The sequence below is a fragment of the Nilaparvata lugens genome, chromosome 1 (assembly GCF_014356525.2).
Source record: "Nilaparvata lugens isolate BPH chromosome 1, ASM1435652v1, whole genome shotgun sequence".
NCBI lineage: Eukaryota > Metazoa > Arthropoda > Insecta > Hemiptera > Delphacidae > Nilaparvata > Nilaparvata lugens.
This window is the reverse complement of record NC_052504.1, coordinates 337,104-355,948: the sequence shown is the minus strand read 5'-3', so window position 1 is coordinate 355,948 and position 18,845 is coordinate 337,104. Positions and strand designations below refer to the sequence as shown.

Here is an 18,845-nt window from a genome sequence, read left to right as displayed (position 1 = left end):
TCAAAATACCGCCAACGAATATTATTATTAACTATCAAATTTGAAACTGGAACTTCATCATAGCTGTAGTTGTAGCTGTCATTGTTGTTACAACTTTAGCCGACAGATAGTGCTGTCGGGGGAGAACTGTGATTACAAGACAGCTGTTTCTGTTTACTTTTTAGATTATGTTGTAACACATTGTTTGGTCACATACGTTTTTAAAAATTATTTATTTGCAGTTTTTATAAAAATGTAGGTGGAGGAAAAATGTTGTTATATCACGAGTGAAAAATGTTTTTTTCTCCCTCAGGAAAATTGTTGCCCTCGGCTTCGCCTCGGGCTTCAAACTTTTCCCTCAGGGATAAAAAACAGCACTTTCACTCTAGATATACAAATAACTATTATTATGTACAAAATTGTTGTGTTTTGTGTCATATCTTGTTTTTCCTTTATGTATGGCTATTGTCGATATGGTGCTTGTCACTATCGATGACAGTATAATAAACCAATAAACTGTGGCAAACTCTGTATAATAATTCAAAATGCTAACAATGTTTTGGATTAATTGCAGATGTTTGACGGGTAGCTATGACAGAACGTGTAAAGTGTGGAACGTAACAGGCAAGGAGATTCACACACTAGAAGGACACCAAATGTGTCTACGCCGTCAGCTTCAACTATCCTTACGGGTCAGTAACAAGTACCTAATACTATAGTGAGGTCCACGTTATAATGGCAGTGTTTGATTAGCAATGGTATTGCTATCCTTGTCTATCATTCAACAAAGCGGATAGCGCTATCTCTTTCTCGCTTTGCTCTGTTGCCAGATCGTCTTTTAACAATGTAGAATTAATAAATAATTAACAAAATATTTTATCTTAATTATAAAAATCTGGTGTGGTACACTCACACAACTTTCCTTGCTCATTGATCTATAAGTCTCATTAACGAGGATAATTAGGGAATAACAATATGCCGATTGGCGGCTAAGTAATTAAAACTACGATATACTATTGTTATTGTGTTCAGAGTACATTTTCCTTTGTTTGATTATGAAATTTGAGGATTTTTTAAACGTTGTCAAAACAGCTGTTCTACAAATAAAATATCGACATGTGTTCTTTGAATAACTGCTCTACCTACCTACCTCACGCACGAGAAGGAGGTTACAAAGTAAATTTCTCAAGGATGGGGTGGACCCCCTGTTTAATTTCTCAGGGAGGAGACTCATGCCAGTTAATAGAGCTGATATATAACTATACAGGGTATGAATTTGAAAAAAATCGGTCTAGTCATTTTTGAGAAAATCGTGATAGAAATTTAACAAAATTCATTCTTCTCAGGAATATTACGGAGCTCCTGCAATTTTCCCAGAAATGAGACTCATGTCAGTTGATAGGGCTTATAAATAGCTATCTAGGGTATAAATTTGAAGAAAATCGTAGAGCCGTTTCGAGAAAACCGTGAAAAACATGGTTTTTTAGCTATTATCCGCCATTTTTTCCGCCATTTTGAATTCATTTTATTGAATCTTATTGTCGGATCCTCATGGTATAAGGACCTTAAGTTAAAATTTCAAGTCAATCGGTTAATTAGGAATGGAGTTATCGTGTTCACAAGACACACACACACACAGACCAACACCCAAAATCATGTTTTTGGACTCAGGGGACCTTGAAACGTATAGAAACATGAAATTAGGGTACCTTAATTTTTTTTTGAAAGCAATACTTTCCTTACCTATGGTAATAGGGCAAGGAAAGTAAAAATTAATTATTAAATTATTGGAAAATATAATTTCTTGCTTAATTAAATTGATTATTTTAAACAATAATTAACAGTATATATTACATCATAAACCTGTATCAGCTACGTATATAGAAGGCATTGACAGGACAGAGGATCGGTACGTTGTTCTTGTATATTTCTCCACTGCCATTATAACGTGGACCTCACTATGTATGCTTTGAATTAAATAGTTGAGACTTGAACCGACCAAAAATTTACGTTGCCAGATTTATTAATTTGTTTCATGTAACAAAAGAAAGACATTCCAAATAAAATAGCAAGCTTTTTTCCAAGCTGTATTGTGTTGAACTGAATAAATATTCTATTCTAAAATGGCTGTGTGCAGGATTGTAGCAATCTGAATAGTTTACTGTATTCATAGAAGTTCACATGGTAACAAACATGTCAATATTTGTGGAAACACAAATTGGATTATGGAAAATATTGAGAAGCGAGATGAAAATGGGGAATGATGTGAAGATGTAGAGAGAGAAAAATGAATGAGAAGCAGAAAAATTACTGAACAAATTTGACTGGTAGTCGTTCTTTTTAATGACAAAAAATTGATTGCAGTGACTAAGAGCTGACAGGCTGTGGCGCCCTTTCAATTGCTCGATTATGATGGTGTTTGGTGTTTGAATTGCTCGAATATGGTTGCAGTGACAAAGTGTTGACAGGCAGTTTCGACCGCACGGCCAAGCTGTGGTGTCTTTTCAATTGCTCGAATATCATTGTTTGGTGTTTGAATTGCTCGAATGTGGTTGCAGTGACAAAGTTCTGACAGGCAGTTTCGACCGCACGGCCAAGCTGTGGTGCTCGGAGAGTGGTGCCTGCCTGCACACCCTGTGGGGTCACACCGGTGAAGTGGTGTCCGTCCAGTTCAACCCGGTCAACCAGTCAGTAGTCACCGCATCCATGGATGCCACCGCTCGTCTCTACACCCTCACCACTGGTCAGTTGGTGTCCTCATTACAATATCATATCATATACATTTTGGTCACACTTGTCGTTCACACACATTTCTTTCCATGAACTCATAAATAAGGATTCAAAGGAGATAAAACAGACAAAATAGGTAGCCATTTTTTGCAAAATCTCTGCTCTGATCAGTAAAATAATAAAATGCAATAGCAGAATATTATGAGTAAAAATATTAAGGCTAAAAATAAACTCTCTACTGGTGATTTTTTTTCAAAGTTTTTCTATGTGTATGCTATCAAGCTATCAAAAAGAAAAAGTTTTTTCCGACCAATACTTTTTGAGATGAGCGCCTAAATTTTAAATTTTGGGACAGAATATTCAAGTTTGTTAAGAGATAAATCCATGAGATTAGAAGATAGATTCTTCATGTATCGTTGATCTATAAGACAAACCTTTCCTGAAAAATATCAATTAGAAAGTTATTCATTTACTAAAATTACCAAAATAACTTTTAGTTGAGTTATTTTCGGTAAATTGAATAACTTTCTAAAAAATTGATATTTCAGGAAAGGTTGGTCTTACTAGATCAACAATATCATGAAGAATCTATCCTCTAAATCACATGGGTTTAACTCTTACCTAATTTGAAATGTTCTGTCCCAAAAATTTAATTTTAGGCGCACATATCTCAGAAATTAATGGTCGGAAAAAATGTTTTCCTGAAAAAACTTTTTCTTTTTGATAACTTGATAGCATACACACGAAAAACTTGTAAAAGATCACCAGTAGAAAGTTTATTTTTAGCCTTTGCACAGCTTATTGTGAGTAGCCTACGCTTTTGAATTATTTTACCACGACATGTTTCGCTACAATGCTATTTTACTTGAAAAAATGGCACTTTCAAGTGAAATGACATTAGTAGCCGAACATGTCGTCTTGAAATAATTTAAAAGGGAACTCAGATTTATATTTTCATTTATATTAAAATTAGCCCTAAATAAAAAAGCAAGCTTTTTTCCAAGCTGTATTGTTTTGAACTGAATAAATTTCTATTCTAAAATGGCTGTGTGCAGGATTGAGTAGCAATCTGAATAGTTTACTGTATTCATAGAAGTTCACATGGTAACAAACATGTCAATATTTGTGGAAACACAAATTGGATTATGGAAAATTTGAGAAGCGAGATGAAAATGGGGAATGAGGTGAAGATGTAGAGAGAGAAAAATGAATGAGAAGCAGAAAAATTACTGAACAAATTTGACTGGTAGTCGTTCTTTTTAATGACAAAAAATTGATTGCAGTGACTAAGAGCTGACAGGCTGTGGCGCCCTTTCATTGCTCGATTATGATGGTGTTTGGTGTTTGAATTGCTCGAATATGGTTGCAGTGACAAAGTGTTGACAGGCAGTTTCGACCGCACGGCCAGCTGTGGTGTCTTTTCAATTGCTCGAATATCATTGTTTGGTGTTGGAATTGCTCGAATGTGGTTGCAGTGACAAATTTCTGACAGGCAGTTTCGACCGCACGGCCAAGCTGTGTGTGCTCGGAGAGTGGTGCTGCCTGCACACCCTGTGGGGTCACACCGGTGAAGTGGTGTCCGTCCAGTTCAACCCGGTCAACCAGTCAGTAGTCACCGCATCCATGGATGCCACCGCTCGTCTCTACACCCTCACCACTGGTCAGTGGTGTCCTCATTACAATATCATATCATATACATTTGGGTCACCACTTGTCGTTCACCACACATTTCTTTCCATGAACCTCATAAATAAGGATTCAAAGGAGATAAAACAGACAAAATAGGTAGCACATTTTTGCAAAATCTCTGCTCTGATCAGTAAAATAATAAAATGCAATAGCAGAATATTATGAGTAAAAATATTAAGGCTAAAAATAAACTCTCTACTGGTGATTTTTTTTCAAAGTTTTTCTATGTGTATGCTATCAAGCTATCAAAAAGAAAAAGTTTTTTCCGACCAATACTTTTTGAGATATAGCGCCTAAATTTTAAATTTTGGGACAGAATATTCAAGTTTGTTAAGAGATAAATCCATGAGATTAGAAGATAGATTCTTCATGGTATCGTTGATCTATTAGACAAACCTTTCCTGAAAATATCAATTAGAAAGTTATTCATTTACTAAAATTACCAAAATAACTTTTAGTTGAGTTATTTTCGGTAAATTGAATCACTTTCTAAAAAATTGATATTTCAGGAAAGGTTTGTCTTACTAGATCAACAATATCATGAAGAATCTATCCTCTAAATCACATGGGTTTAACTCTTACCTAATTTGAAATTTTCTGTCCCAAAAATTTAATTTTAGGCGCACATATCTCAGAAATTAATGGCGGAAAAAATGTTTTCCTGAAAAAACTTTTTCTTTTTGATAACTTGATAGCATACACATCGAAAAACTTTGTAAAAGATCACCAGTAGAAAGTTTATTTTTAGCCTTTGCACAGCTTATTGTGAGTAGCCTACGCTTTTGAATTATTTTACCACGACATGTTTCGGCTACTATGCTATTTTTTACTTGAAAAAATGGCACTTTCAAGTGAAATTGACATTAGTAGCCGAAACATGTCGTCTTGAAATAATTTAAAAGGGAACTCAGATAATATTTTCATTTATATTAAAATTAGCCCTAATAAAAAAGACAGAGTTATGCCACAGAATAGATACAGAATGGAACTTGTAATCAACGCCTATCTAACCAATGCTTTTACATGACCACAATACTAACACGTCACGTGACCTTGGAAGTTCCAATCTTGGTCTTCTGATTGGCTCGTGGCAGTGAATGAGATCAATTGATCCGGATCATTAAGTGATCCGAACCTACCATCATACTATTACAGCGGCGCTTCCTAACAAGATGGCGGATTTTAAGCGTCAGGATATAGCCAAGTTTCCGTACTGTATGTATACTGTGGTTATGCTATTTGGTGCGTTTTAGCATAGAGAAAAGATAGCATAAGAGAATATTCCATGGTATAGGACGTTTATGGTTCAAATTTCACTGATAACTCAATCCTCATAAATCAGGATTCAAAGGAATAAAACAGACAAAAATAACAATTTTTTGCAAATATCTGCTCTGATCAGTAAAATAATAGAATGACATAAATGAATTATGAGGTTTGGGTGCGTTTTAGCATAGAGAAAAGATAATCATAAAGAAGATATCCCATGGTATAGGCCGTTTATCTTCAAAATTTCACTGATAACTCAACGCCGATAGTCCTGAAGCGAGGTCCACGTTATAATGACAGTGTTTGATTGACAATAATGGTATTACTATCCTTGTTTGTCATTCGACAAAGCAGATAGCGCTATCCTTTTCCAGCTCCACAACGTTGCCAGATCGTCTTTTAACAATGTAGAAACATAATTAATAAACTAAATATCCAATGTCAATTAAGAAAATTTATTATTAATCATTGAAAATATTTTTTCTTGACGGATAAAAATAGTTGATTAATTTCAACAAGGATGAATAGATTAATTAAATCACAGATACCGGTAAGATCTATCATCTAAGGAAGGCAGAGAATGGCAACGCTGCTCTCCTACCTGTCTCCACTGGCATTGAAACGTGGACCTCATATAGTTGATCTTCCACGGATCTATTCGTAATCTTGTAGTGAAATTTCTCATTCTAATTCACTCACTGTAATGTAGAACGGAGTATTTTAATAATAATTGTGTAATTTCTTGGTGTATTGATTTATTATTTTTTTTTCTCCACAATAGTAAATTTCGCACCTAGAGCAGAAAATGAGATTTTCCGGATTTCAAGTCCGAGCCGTAGCCGAGGACTAGAAAGATGAGAGCCGGAAAAACATTTTTACCGTGGTGCGAACGCTATTTTTCGCCACACACAAAAATAAACTATATATTATATATATATATATGAGAAATAGGTTTACTAAGCACTTCCGAAAGCAGAAGTGGAAGGTGATAGCTCTAGCAATCTGAGGTATCTGAATATCAGGAAATTGTCCAAGTATTTATTTTTTATTCTGATTTGTCTAAATAACCTAAAAGATTATGTTCAATTATGTGGGGGGTTGAGTTTATACTTTTTATTCTTTCAAATGACAATAAGATGATATTATTATAAATGTTTTAATATTGAATAATGAACACAAATAATGAAAAGTTTTTTTGATCAGCTGTTTTTTGATCACCTTTCTTAGTTGCATGTTAGCGGCTGGAGAACGGGTACTCTTTCCGGCCTAGGCCGGAAAGAAACCTGTTCTGACGTCAGACGAGAGTCGAATATCCTTCAGATCTACGTAGGGACTAGAAAACAGCTGCTTTCTGTGCAGTGTGGCGAAAATATATTGTAATCTTGTAGACTATTGTAGTTTCTCTATAGTGAGGTCCACGTTGTAATGGCAGTGTTTGATTAGCAATGACATTGCTATCCTTGTCTATCATTCAACAAAGCGGATAGCGCTCTCTTTCTCGCTTCCTCGCTTTGCTCTGATGCTAGATCATTTTTAACAAAGTAGAATTAAAAATTATTCAACCAAATATCTAATCTTAATTATGAGATATAATTTCTCGCTTAGTGAAATATAATTGATTATTTTAAACGAAAATGAACCGTTAATATTACATCAATAAACCTGTATCAGCTACCGTCTATAATAGAAGACATTGACAAAGACAGAGAATCGGCAACGTTTTTTCCTATCTTTCTACTGTCATTATAACGTGCACCTCACTATATACAATAACTGCCCGAGATATTTTAATTACGTTTAATGAATTGTGTTTATTTATTGGATTGTGTTAATTAATTGAGGTTCTCATAAATATAGGTCAAGAAGAAGCCGTTTTGAAGGGACACAAGGGGGAGGTGATCACGGCTCAGTTCAGCACTGTGGATCTCGCATCCTGACCGGCTCCTTCGATAAAACTGTGCGCTTGTGGGATAGACGAGTGCCCAAGTGAGTCATTTTATCATTAAATAAATAAGCAAAAATGAAGAAAAGAATAATTGATAGTTTACAATAAATTGTACATAAGTTGTGTGAACTTTTTGTTCAGAAGTCAAGGAGTTTGTGCAATACCTGTATAATAAGGATATATAAGAAAGGAAATGAAATAGGAAAGAAAAGAGGAAAATAGGAAATAGGAAAAAAGAAAATAGGAAAGGAAAAAAATAAAATAAAGGAAAGAATTGGCTTATACTCGTACGGGATTGGAAATTCACAAATGACGCATCATCACGTCTCAACTACTCAACTGATTAACTTGAAATTTTGCATATAGATTCTTAATTAACCGAGGATGGTAATAGGCCTACTTTCAATATTATTCAAGATTTCAGTACGTCAAGTTTTCAGTTTGTCAAGTTTCTAATTGGACCCTTGCGGAGCACTGGTTACCTACTGCAAGTTTCACATAATTTGAAGTAATTTATGATAGCAAAATTGAAGGGTGCTAAACCATAACATTGTAAGTGCCAAACAGCAAATTGTTCAGGAGAAGCAAATAACTGAAGTGAGCCATTGTACTCAACATGCATGGAATATTTTCGAGGAATATGGATACATATGAAGAATAATAGATTAAATTAGTAATATTAGAGATATTTATTAATTATAAAAAGCGTTTAAAATGATATTGAAGAATATATATATTTTTTTTCAATATGAAATAACTTTTATTTCACATTTTTTTATATCTTTCTTTTTTATTCTGTATTATGTTTGTTTGTGAAATAAATGAATTGATTGATTGATTGATTGGTGTTTTTTATTCAGGTCCTTGGTATATTTCTAACATCACAATATGAAAGAATATAAAATTTCTAAGCATTTCTAAGCACTATTTGATAAAATGTTCAAATAGAAGTCTTTTGCACTTTTACGCATAAATGGAAGCATGTCCTTCAGATTTTTTGCCTTAGCTGGTTGAAGTTTCCGCCGATTATCAATCTCAGCCAGTCTGTAGTTTGCAAAGAACGCTTTATCCATTTTCCATTGCAAAACCAACAAATTAGTAGCAAACTAATGCTATAAACAACAGAACTGAAAGCTATCAACATAACCTAAAAAACGTGTATGGCACTTGAAACGTTATGATATTGTCAACAGCCATCTAGCCTGCCACTGCACTTGAAACGTTATGGTGTTTCTCAAGGTTTAGTTACAAAATTCTCCACAGAGAGCAGTGTTATCACATCCATGTTTATACACAACATGAGAAATGGCACTTACAATGTTTTGGCGTTAAAATCTGGATTTTCATAATTTTAGCACTTACAACGTTCTGGTTTGGCACCCTTCAATTTTAGATTAGTATTGAAAGTTTGAATTTATGCTCAGTATACTGGCTAATTGCTCATCCTGTTTACGCATATTGCTAGTTTAAACGCCCAGATTTGTGCTTTTACTTTTGAGCTAGTTTAAACTGGCGTTTACTTTTGAGCCAGTTTGAACTGCGTTTCCTGGCTAAAGATGGAATCAACATACGGATACCTCGGTTTAAACTCGAGTTCAAACCATTGATGGGCTAGATGCAGTTTAAACCGAGCATCAGCCTACTCAATTTTCACAATTTAACATAGACCATAATACTTTCAATTTCTGGAACATTTTTGTTTTTTTCAGGGAAGTAGGTCTCCTTGCTGGGCACCAAGAGGAAATCAGCAACTGTCTGTTCAGTTTTGACAGTCGACTGGTAGTGAGCAGCTCTCTCGATAAGACCGCCAAAATATGGGACACTCGAACACTCACCTGTCTGTGGACGGTTACCGGTCATAACAATGAGGTAATAAATTATGATCATAAACACTTTGGAAACTTTTTTCAGAATTTTATGAAGATTCAAATGATACCTGAACTTTAGCCTGTCTATGGACGGTTACTGGTCATAACAAAGAGTCTTAACTGGTCAAAGAATGTTTAAATGTTTATATGTTGCGCATTTACGGCGAAACGCGGTAATAGATTTTCATGAAATTTGACAGGTATGTTCCTTTTTTAATTGCGCGTCGACGTATATACAAGGTTTTTGCATATCAAGGATAATATAAAAGGAAAAAGGAGCCTCCTTTATACGCCAATATTAGAGTAAAAATCAGACTATAGAATTATTCATCATAAATCAGCTGACAAGTGATTACACAGATGTGTGGAGAAGCCAGTCTATTGCTGTATTTCCATAAGGTCTATAGTTTCAATCAGGTACTTGTGGATGAGAATACTGCGTAAGGTCTACTGTTCACAGAACTACTAGTACAGAGTGAGCATAAATTATTGAACACATTTCGTAGGTGAAAATAACGAATTAGTGTACTTACATGAATATATTGATTTATTGAAATGCTTATTTCAAATAGTTTTTTTTATAACACATGACAAGTTCAAAGTGAACAAATTTCTAAGTAAGGGGCTTTTGTTGCACATAAAATATCTAGACTATATTCAATTTCACGCCAGTGTATGATGTCCGGAATTACGGCTTCAATTCTTCGTTTTAGTTCATCAATATAACATAACTTCGTTGTATACACCTTATTTCTCACGGCCATAGTCTAAACAAAAACGTCTTTGAACGGCTATAACCGATTTGCTTTCGTGAAGCCACAGAACGTACATAGCTTCCTATTGGCGCTCTGCCAGCCCCTCCATTGAGCTGACTGTGTTTTGGATGAAGGTCATCACAAATTATAGCAGCTACACTAACCTGTGGCATAGAGAAACGATAGCATAAGTAGATATCCCATGGTATAGGGCGTTTATGTCGCAACTTTTACTGTTATCCCAAGCCGATAGTTCACGTAGTTCTTTTCTATGCATATATGGTAGTACAAGTAAAGTAACCTTGATAAAATTCTGAAACAGCAAAAACGAGCAATAAGAATTATGCTGAACCTCAATAGAACTGATTCTGTAAAAATAGCGTCCTCAGACCTGGAAATTTCAACAATATATGGACAATACATAGATGATGTTATAGTCTTTTTCAAAAAATTTGGTGACACAAACTTGAGAAATAACACTCACGGTTACAATACAACGTTTGGTCGTATAATAGAGAGGCACAGATTAGATATTTTTACGAAAAAAACCATATACAGAGGTAAGAAGTGTTTTGTAAAGTTACCAAGCAGTCTCCAAATATTAGAAGATCCAAGAATGTTTGCAAAGTATCTAAGGGAATATCTGGTCAAATTGTCACTGTATTCGTTTCAAAAGTTTAACATTGATTTTTGACGAAACGTTTTTGTCTATACTAGGCTAGCCTAGTTATTTATATCTATATATATTTAATTTATTGACACTGTTCCAATGTATTTCTTACATCTGATGAATAAAGACTATTTCTATTCTATTCTATGCAGCTGTGTGACGCTGGTAGTCTCTCAAATTGTGTCGTTCATACTCTATCACCCCAACAAAACAGTAAAAATTGACAGTAATCGGCTTGAGATAACAGTAAAAGTTGCGACATAAATTCCCTATACCATGGGATATCTACTTACGCCATTGTTTCTCTATGCCTGTGGACTAGGCATCATATGTACGTGTGCTTGGATCACCACTTAAGGTGAAATAAAAACGATATTGTCAGTTCCACATAATTTATTTGAGCCAAACTTAAGTTTCAAATAGATTTTGTGGAACTGACAATATCATTTTTATTCCATCTTAATTATGGATAAATTCCACAATATCTCTGTACATTATTATTATTAGCGTATGGCTTTGAATGGTGGGGAGACCCAAGGGTAGTTCCACTTCGCCGTATATAGAGATGGCAAAGAATCAATCGATTCAAAAACTTTACTATGATCGTAATGTATCTAAAAACATCGAAGATTTTGTAGTTGGAGAGGAGATATATATGCAGAATATTCATAACAAAGAATGGGAAAAAGGAAGAATAATTGAGAAATTACCACAACCACGTTCATTCCTGGTTAGAAACAATAATGGCGGTGTTCAGCGAAGAAACACAATTCATAAAAATAAAAAGAGAAATAAAATAGGATAATATATGACTAATATAAATTCTTAAAGAGGGAGTTGTTACAGATGATAATTATTATTATAATATGATTTCAATACATTAGTTACCAGAACGTTAATAACAGTTTAGTCTTGAATGTATTAAAATAAAGATGGTTGGTTGATATGAAGAGTATTATTTATTCAATATCTAACATGGTATTAGATGAAAAAATCAGGACACTAAGGTTATAGTGAGCACAATACATAGTACAAATTCTATCTTTGTACATGGTGCAGATTCTATTCTCTGTTCATAGTGTAAATTCTATCAGTTTTACCCATACCATTGTATCTATCATTCTTTTTTCTTGTTGATTTATTACCCTATTATTCATTAATTTGAATTCATGTTTCAAGGTGCTTGACGTATGCCTGGACCATCGAGGCCGCCATCTTGCTTCGGCGAGCAGTGACTGCACGGCCAACATTTGGAACATATGCGGTGATCCGCGCCTTGTGGCTACCCTTCGAGGCCACACTCAAGAAGTGTCCAAGGTAGGTACTCTATAGCTTAGAGAAAATATAGCATAATTATAAATCCCATGGTATACTTTTTGTGTAGTTGAGAAGTTGATATTGTGGTAATTATTCATATTGAATGAAAAAGACTAAGAAATTGTCAAAAAACCACTGATTTATTGATAATTAGAAAGACCGGTTTCGGTTATTACACCATTGTCAATCAATAAACTTGATTAGTTTATCAGAGATTATCAAAAAATTTAAAGAGATTATCAAGAAATTGCCAAAAAAACCACTGATTTATTGATAATTAGAAAGACCGGTTTCGGTTATTACACCATTGTCAATCAATAAACTTGATTAGTTTATCAGAGATTGACAATGGTGTAATAACCGAAACCGGTCTTTCTAATTATCAATAAATCAGTGGTTTTTTGACAATTTCTTAGTCTTTTTTATTCAATATCCCATGGTATAGGTCGTTTATGCTCAGAATTTCACTGTCAACTCAAGCCGATTACTGTCGACTACTGTCTATTATTACGTACTGTTTTGTTGGGGTGAGAGTGAAAGAACAGCACAGTATGAGAGACTACCTACCAGCGTTACATATCTTCACGAAAAATAACTACAAGGACTATCAGCTCGAGTTGACAGTGAATTTTGGAACATAAACGCCCAAAACCATGGGATACCTTCTTATGCTATTAATTTTTTTCTCTGTCTTTAGTGAGTGTTTATCACCTTATTAAACGGCACAGTATGAGAGACTACCAGTGTCACATAGCTTCACGAAAAATAACTACATACTAGGACTATCGGCTCGAGTTGACAGTGAAATTTGAAACATAAACGCCCCATACCATGGAATATCTTCTTATGATATTTTTCTTATTCATTCATTCAATCGTATGGTTTTGATGCTAACATCAGCCTTTAAAAATAATTATCTATATAAATAAAAATCGAGCCTCAAATTTTGACATTCAATAACTTTTTTATGTGTGCACCGAATTTGATGATTTTTTTAGTTGTGTTCGTTATGTTCAGGATCAGGTTTAAGGCCTATCAAATTTATAATCCAACTTCAGGATTCTTTCCTACGGTCCTTCAAAGTTTACATGTAATCCTTATGGAAGAAGATTTGTGAGCTGGCTTCATACAGAAATAAAAATCAGCTGTTATAATCATTCCGTCATCCGTCGGTAGATAGTAGACGAGAGTGTGTGCTGCTCCATAACCGCCCATGTATTTTATTCTAAACGCCCAGACTAAAAACAAAATGACTGTTCTGTGTGTAACCATCCAGCAGTGCGGCTTCAGGTTAAAGACTTACATGCTCTGAAGACATTGCTTTGTTTCGAATAATTGTGCTGTCTTCGGTGTTCAGAATTAATTGATTTTTAGTAAATTATTTATTTTGCAGTTGGAAAATAATCGATATAAATAAAATGCAACATCGCGCCTTCTCAGATGTGCATCCAGCTAAAGTTTGTTATGAGATGCATTAAACTATTTGGCGGGCCAGCTAGTTCTCCGGGCCAGCTAGTAGGAAATAAAAGACAGGTTTTAAACCCTCGTCTTCAAAACATAAAATATCAGTTTCAGCCCTTCCTAAAAATAAAAATATTTAGTTCTTTCAGAGCCACTAACAATATTCTATTCTCAGCTGCTTTTCCCAGCGCAATATATTCCTTCTAGCTCAGTATTTACCCTCTTCAAATAATTTCTTTACTATCTTACAATGAAGCGTGAAGGGCCTTCACGAGGTGCGCCTGGATTCCGAAATGCAGGATGAAGAATATGGAGACCTAAATTTTGGAAACTAACTCGAGTACATGTCATGGCGGACTGTTGATAATAATAATAATAATAATAATAATAATAATATAATAATAATAATTTATTTCTCGTAAAAAGGAAAAATCACAATTACAATTTCAAATGAAAACATATAACATAACAGTATGAAGAAACATTTCAATTTTCAATGAAATTATATAACAAAATAATCATACAATTGCTTCCTTATCAGAGAAATTAGGTACTCCCGAGGATTCCTTTATGGGAGTTACCAGCAAATAGTTTTAGTCATTTAGAAAAATTATAAACCTATAAATAATAATTACTACATCCCTGTCGCGAAGAAAACTGTTAGGTACTAGAATCAACAAAACTTGTCTTCTCTATTTAAAAACAAACAATATAATTACTCTTCCACTTATATCCATTCATCATAAGGTGAAAAATTCAACTTAACGTATCCCTTGCCATCTATCTATTCTAGAGCAATCTTAGGGCACTTAATCACTTATATCTACCCTCTCCAACTTGGGTTGTTTTACCTTGAATAATAATATCTATTTACATCACAAACAGAAACAAATACCTACTAAGCTTAGATTTGAATATTTCACACATTGAATAGATTTCTTTAAATGACCTGTAACTATATTTCTATTGCAATATTATTAAGTTTTTATCTGAGATCTCTAAACACACTTCAACATCCTGCTTTTCCAATAACCAATTCTTCAGAAAAAACTTGAAACTTCTCGGATTTTTTGCTGCCTTATGCTAATTGGAATTTCATTGTATACTTTTGGGGCTATAAATAAATAAAAACGTTTAAAGATTTCTTTGTGTGGTCTTGGCCTGGTTAATTACTTGCGGATCGGAGATAATATTCGTGTTAGCAACGTTCACTTGCCCACTTCTAAAAAAGAAAATTGACAATACTTTGAAGAAATACAGATACCTTAGTGGTAGAAATCCCCATTTTCTGAAAATTGGCAAAGAGCTAAATAATCTTGGTTTTTTGTCTATGGTCCTCAATATGATATAATAAAGATTACATAATAAGTACAAGTAACAACCCTATTAGGGATGTTAGGTATGATTTTAGGCGTTTGCTAGTACACGTACCTCAATCAAATTTGACTGCTTTTCAATATTCTTACTCTTTCAATGCTCCAAGATTGAACAATTTGATTTCACCTAAATTGAAAAATTTGCAACCGCTTTCTTTGTTTCTAAAAAGCTTGAAAGTTTATCTTTTTACACTCAGTAACTATGAAACATTCTTGGACATTGTGGGATAGCTTACTTCAAGTCTTTTTGTACTGTTCATCTAAAATATATTATTCTAGTGTCACATTTGCCATTTGTTTATAGTTATTTGTGCAACTAGTGCGCAAAGTGACAGTTTGCTGCACCGAAAGAAACGTTTACGCCCGAGCCGTAGGCGAGGGCGGAATGGTTCCTTGAGTGCAGCAGAGGAACTTTGCGCACGTATTTCACATTAAGTTTTTCCTACAGTTACCATTGAATATGAAAAGTGGGTAATTATGGGTAAAATTGCCTGAAATGCATCAAATGTTTTTCTGTGTAATTTTATTATTGATAAAAACCTTAATCCTAAAATCCTAAAGTCCTCGTTGTCCTTGGTTATAATATCTAATGAATAATAATTAGCGCGTTGTTCTTCGTTGCACCTCTGCTCACTATAGCAGCCACAGCAGTCACTGTTACCAACTTCATTTTGATTTTGCTGCACTGTTGCTCCATATAACCTACTAAGTATTTTGCGTTGCCATGTTGCAAATCTGGAGTGCAGAAAAATTTTTCCCGCACTAGAGCGGAAAAGTGATTCTTTGCGTTCTGTAATCAGTGCAGCAATGGCCACTTTTCAACGTAACTGTAGGAAAAATATTTTGTTAGTCCGTAACATTTTATGTAGGTACCGTATATCTTTTTCATCGTTATCCGATAAAATTCTGGTAAATTTGTTAGGGCGGGCGGTCCTAAACCTCTGAGTACCATTTAAAATATTCATTTTGGGTACCGGTAGTACACCTCACTCAGGCTTATGCCTAGGGGTGCGCTTTTTATTTTACACTTTTCTCTTATTTTTTAGTTTATGGTTATTTTACTTATTTATCAAATTAAGTTATTTCCGTAATTATTCATAAGGTAAATTATGTAAATAATTATTTTTGTCATAATTTTACTTTCCTTGCCCTATTACCATAGGTAAGGAAAGTATTGCTTTCCGAAAAAAATTAAGGTACCCCAATTTCTAAATTTCTATACGTTTCAAGGTCCCCTGAGTCCAAAAAAATGGTTTTTGGGTATGGTCTGTTGTGTGTGTGTGTGTGTGTGTGGTGTGTGTGTGTGGTGTGTGTGTGTGTGGTGTGTGTGTGTGGTGTGGTGTGTGTGTGTGGTGTGTGTGTGTGTGTGGTGTGTGTGTGTGTGTGGTGTGTGTGTGGTGTGTGTGTGTGTGTGGTGTGTGTGTGTGTGTGTGTGTGTGTGTGCGTCTGTGTACACGATATCTCATCTCTCAATTAACGGAATGACTTGAAATTTGGAACTTAAGGTCCTTTCACTATAAGGATCCAACACGAACAATTTCGAACAAATCCAATTCAAGATGGCGGCTAAAATGGCAAAAATGTTGTCAAAATCAGGGTTTTTCGCGATTTTATCGAGAATGGCTCCAACGATTTTGATCAAATTTTTACCTAAAATAGTCATTGATAAGCTCTATCTACTGCCACAAGTCCCATATCTGTAAAAATTTCAGGAGCTCCGCCCCATCAATGCACAGTATGATTTTTGGTTCCCAATTATCAGGCTTCAGATACAATTTAAACAAAACATTTCAAGTGGAAAAGATTGAGCATAAAAATCCCTACAATTAATGTTCAGTGACATTTCCACCTAAAATTGAAAATAAGCTCGAAATTCGAGAAAATGTGTTTATTCAATAATGCAAACTGTTGGCAACTGTTGATTCTATTAAATCACACTATGAAGAGATAGCAGACTTCGTGTGTCTCCAGCGTTATTGTCCTGTCACCAGCTGGCCGATCTTTGAATGCGCGTGTACACTAGCGTCAGATGATCAATTTTCATAACGGCAAGGAAAGTTGTGTGAGTGCGCCACACCAGATTTTTTGTATTGATGTGCAAAATAAATACATTTTGAATTGAATTAATTGAAGATTACTGCCTTGGAGGTATTGGTGATTAGATTGGCAATGAACCGCATATATGAATATTGAAGGAATTTAAATTTGGATATTGAATGAATATGTTAGGACTTGTGAGGACATGTTATTCATTAGGCCTATCAGAATTTGGGAATAGAATTATGTTTGGGCCTTGCCTGTTGTTCTTTCCCGATCATAAATATATTATTGTTATTATATCCACAAATAAATAAATGAATACACAGAAGGAGCCAAACAATTAGGCTAGGCACACACCAGTTAGTCAAGACAAGACAAGACATGATCAAACACGTTTAGTCACAATACTTCACATTGTTGCTTATAACGCAACACACACTCATTAGTCATTGCAATTAGACATATGTCTTCATAAGCAACTGTGTGAAGTATTGTGACTAAACGTGTCTTGTCTTGTCTTGACTAACTAGTGTGTGCCTAGCCTTAATAAGGTGCGTACAGATATACGCGCCGCGAACATGAGCAATTCACTTTTAATCAGCTCACTATATCTGTATTTTTACAGAAACGATAAAATACAGATATAAAAAGCTTGGCATCAGCTGATTAAAAGTGAATTGCTCATGTTCGCGGCGCGTAAATCTGTACGCACCTTTAGGTAACATAGGTCGCACATAGGGTAACACTCTAATAATCCTTCTATCTGGTGCTGTACGTTCTAACTTACAGCAAAAAGATGCCAAGATGGCCTAATAATGACAGCCCTACTAAGCGCTTCAAGCTGAAAATTATTCAGCTCAACATAGAAGGAATATCATGGTCAAAATGTTTCTTATAAACACATTGGAAAAATAAACTGTAACTTATGTTTTTATGATGAACGAATTTGAATTTGCTTATTGGTTACAGGTATGCTTCAGCCCAGGCGGTCACCTGATCCTGACGGCGTCTGAGGACTCCACGGCGAGGCTCTGGCAAGTGGACTCGGGCGAGTGCAGCCAACTGCTGCGAGGACACTCGGACGAGGTGTTCTCCTGCGCCTTCAACTACAACGGTGACGTCATTGTCACCGCGTCCAAGGATAACACCTGTTGTATCTGGAAGAGTCATCGCTGAACTATAGTGAGGTCCACGTTATAATGGCAGTGTTTGGTTGATATTGCTATCCTTGTCTATCTTTCAACAACGCCTATAGCACTATCTCTTTCTCGCTTTGCTCTGTTGCCAGATCGTCTGTTAACAATCTAGGATTAATAATTGATTAACAAAATATCCTATTATATTAAGCGAGCAATTTCTCTATGTCTGTTTATATTTTTAATATCGGGGCACCGAGCTTCGCTCGTTATTTTTATTTATTGATAAACAGAACACAATTCTCTCAAATGATCGTGTTTATATTTCACAGCTGGCTATACATCATCTTATGAATTTCGGTGATGCGATATTTTGATTTTTCACATACTCACTCGCTCACTCACTTTTTTACTATCCACAGCTGTTTCAGCCAAGGATGAATTATCCTTTTAATGTCGTTCAGCGAGTTTCCCAAGGATGAGACCTAGTGCAATCGAATTTTTATATTATAAACCTACTATATTCCAAATTTCGTGAAAATCGTTAGAGCCGTTTTCGAGATCCGTTAATCATAAATAACCAGATATATAAATACAGAAATTGCTCGCT

At 34.9% G+C, this 18,845-nt stretch overlaps 1 protein-coding gene across 1 annotated transcript in view; it reads left to right on the top strand.

Moving 5' to 3' along the window:
* Positions 1-18,395, top strand: part of LOC111058465 (dynein assembly factor with WDR repeat domains 1-like) — a 40,656-nt gene extending 22,261 nt beyond the window's left edge. The window contains 8 exon segments of the mRNA XM_039426879.1: positions 554-564; positions 2,538-2,726; positions 4,185-4,369; positions 7,525-7,584; positions 7,587-7,653; positions 9,322-9,481; positions 12,085-12,222; positions 18,069-18,395. Of these exon segments, the coding sequence (XP_039282813.1) occupies positions 554-564; positions 2,538-2,726; positions 4,185-4,369; positions 7,525-7,584; positions 7,587-7,653; positions 9,322-9,481; positions 12,085-12,222; positions 18,069-18,275 (1,017 nt within the window). The 3' untranslated portion in view covers positions 18,276-18,395.
* The last annotated feature ends 450 nt before the right edge of the window (positions 18,396-18,845 follow it).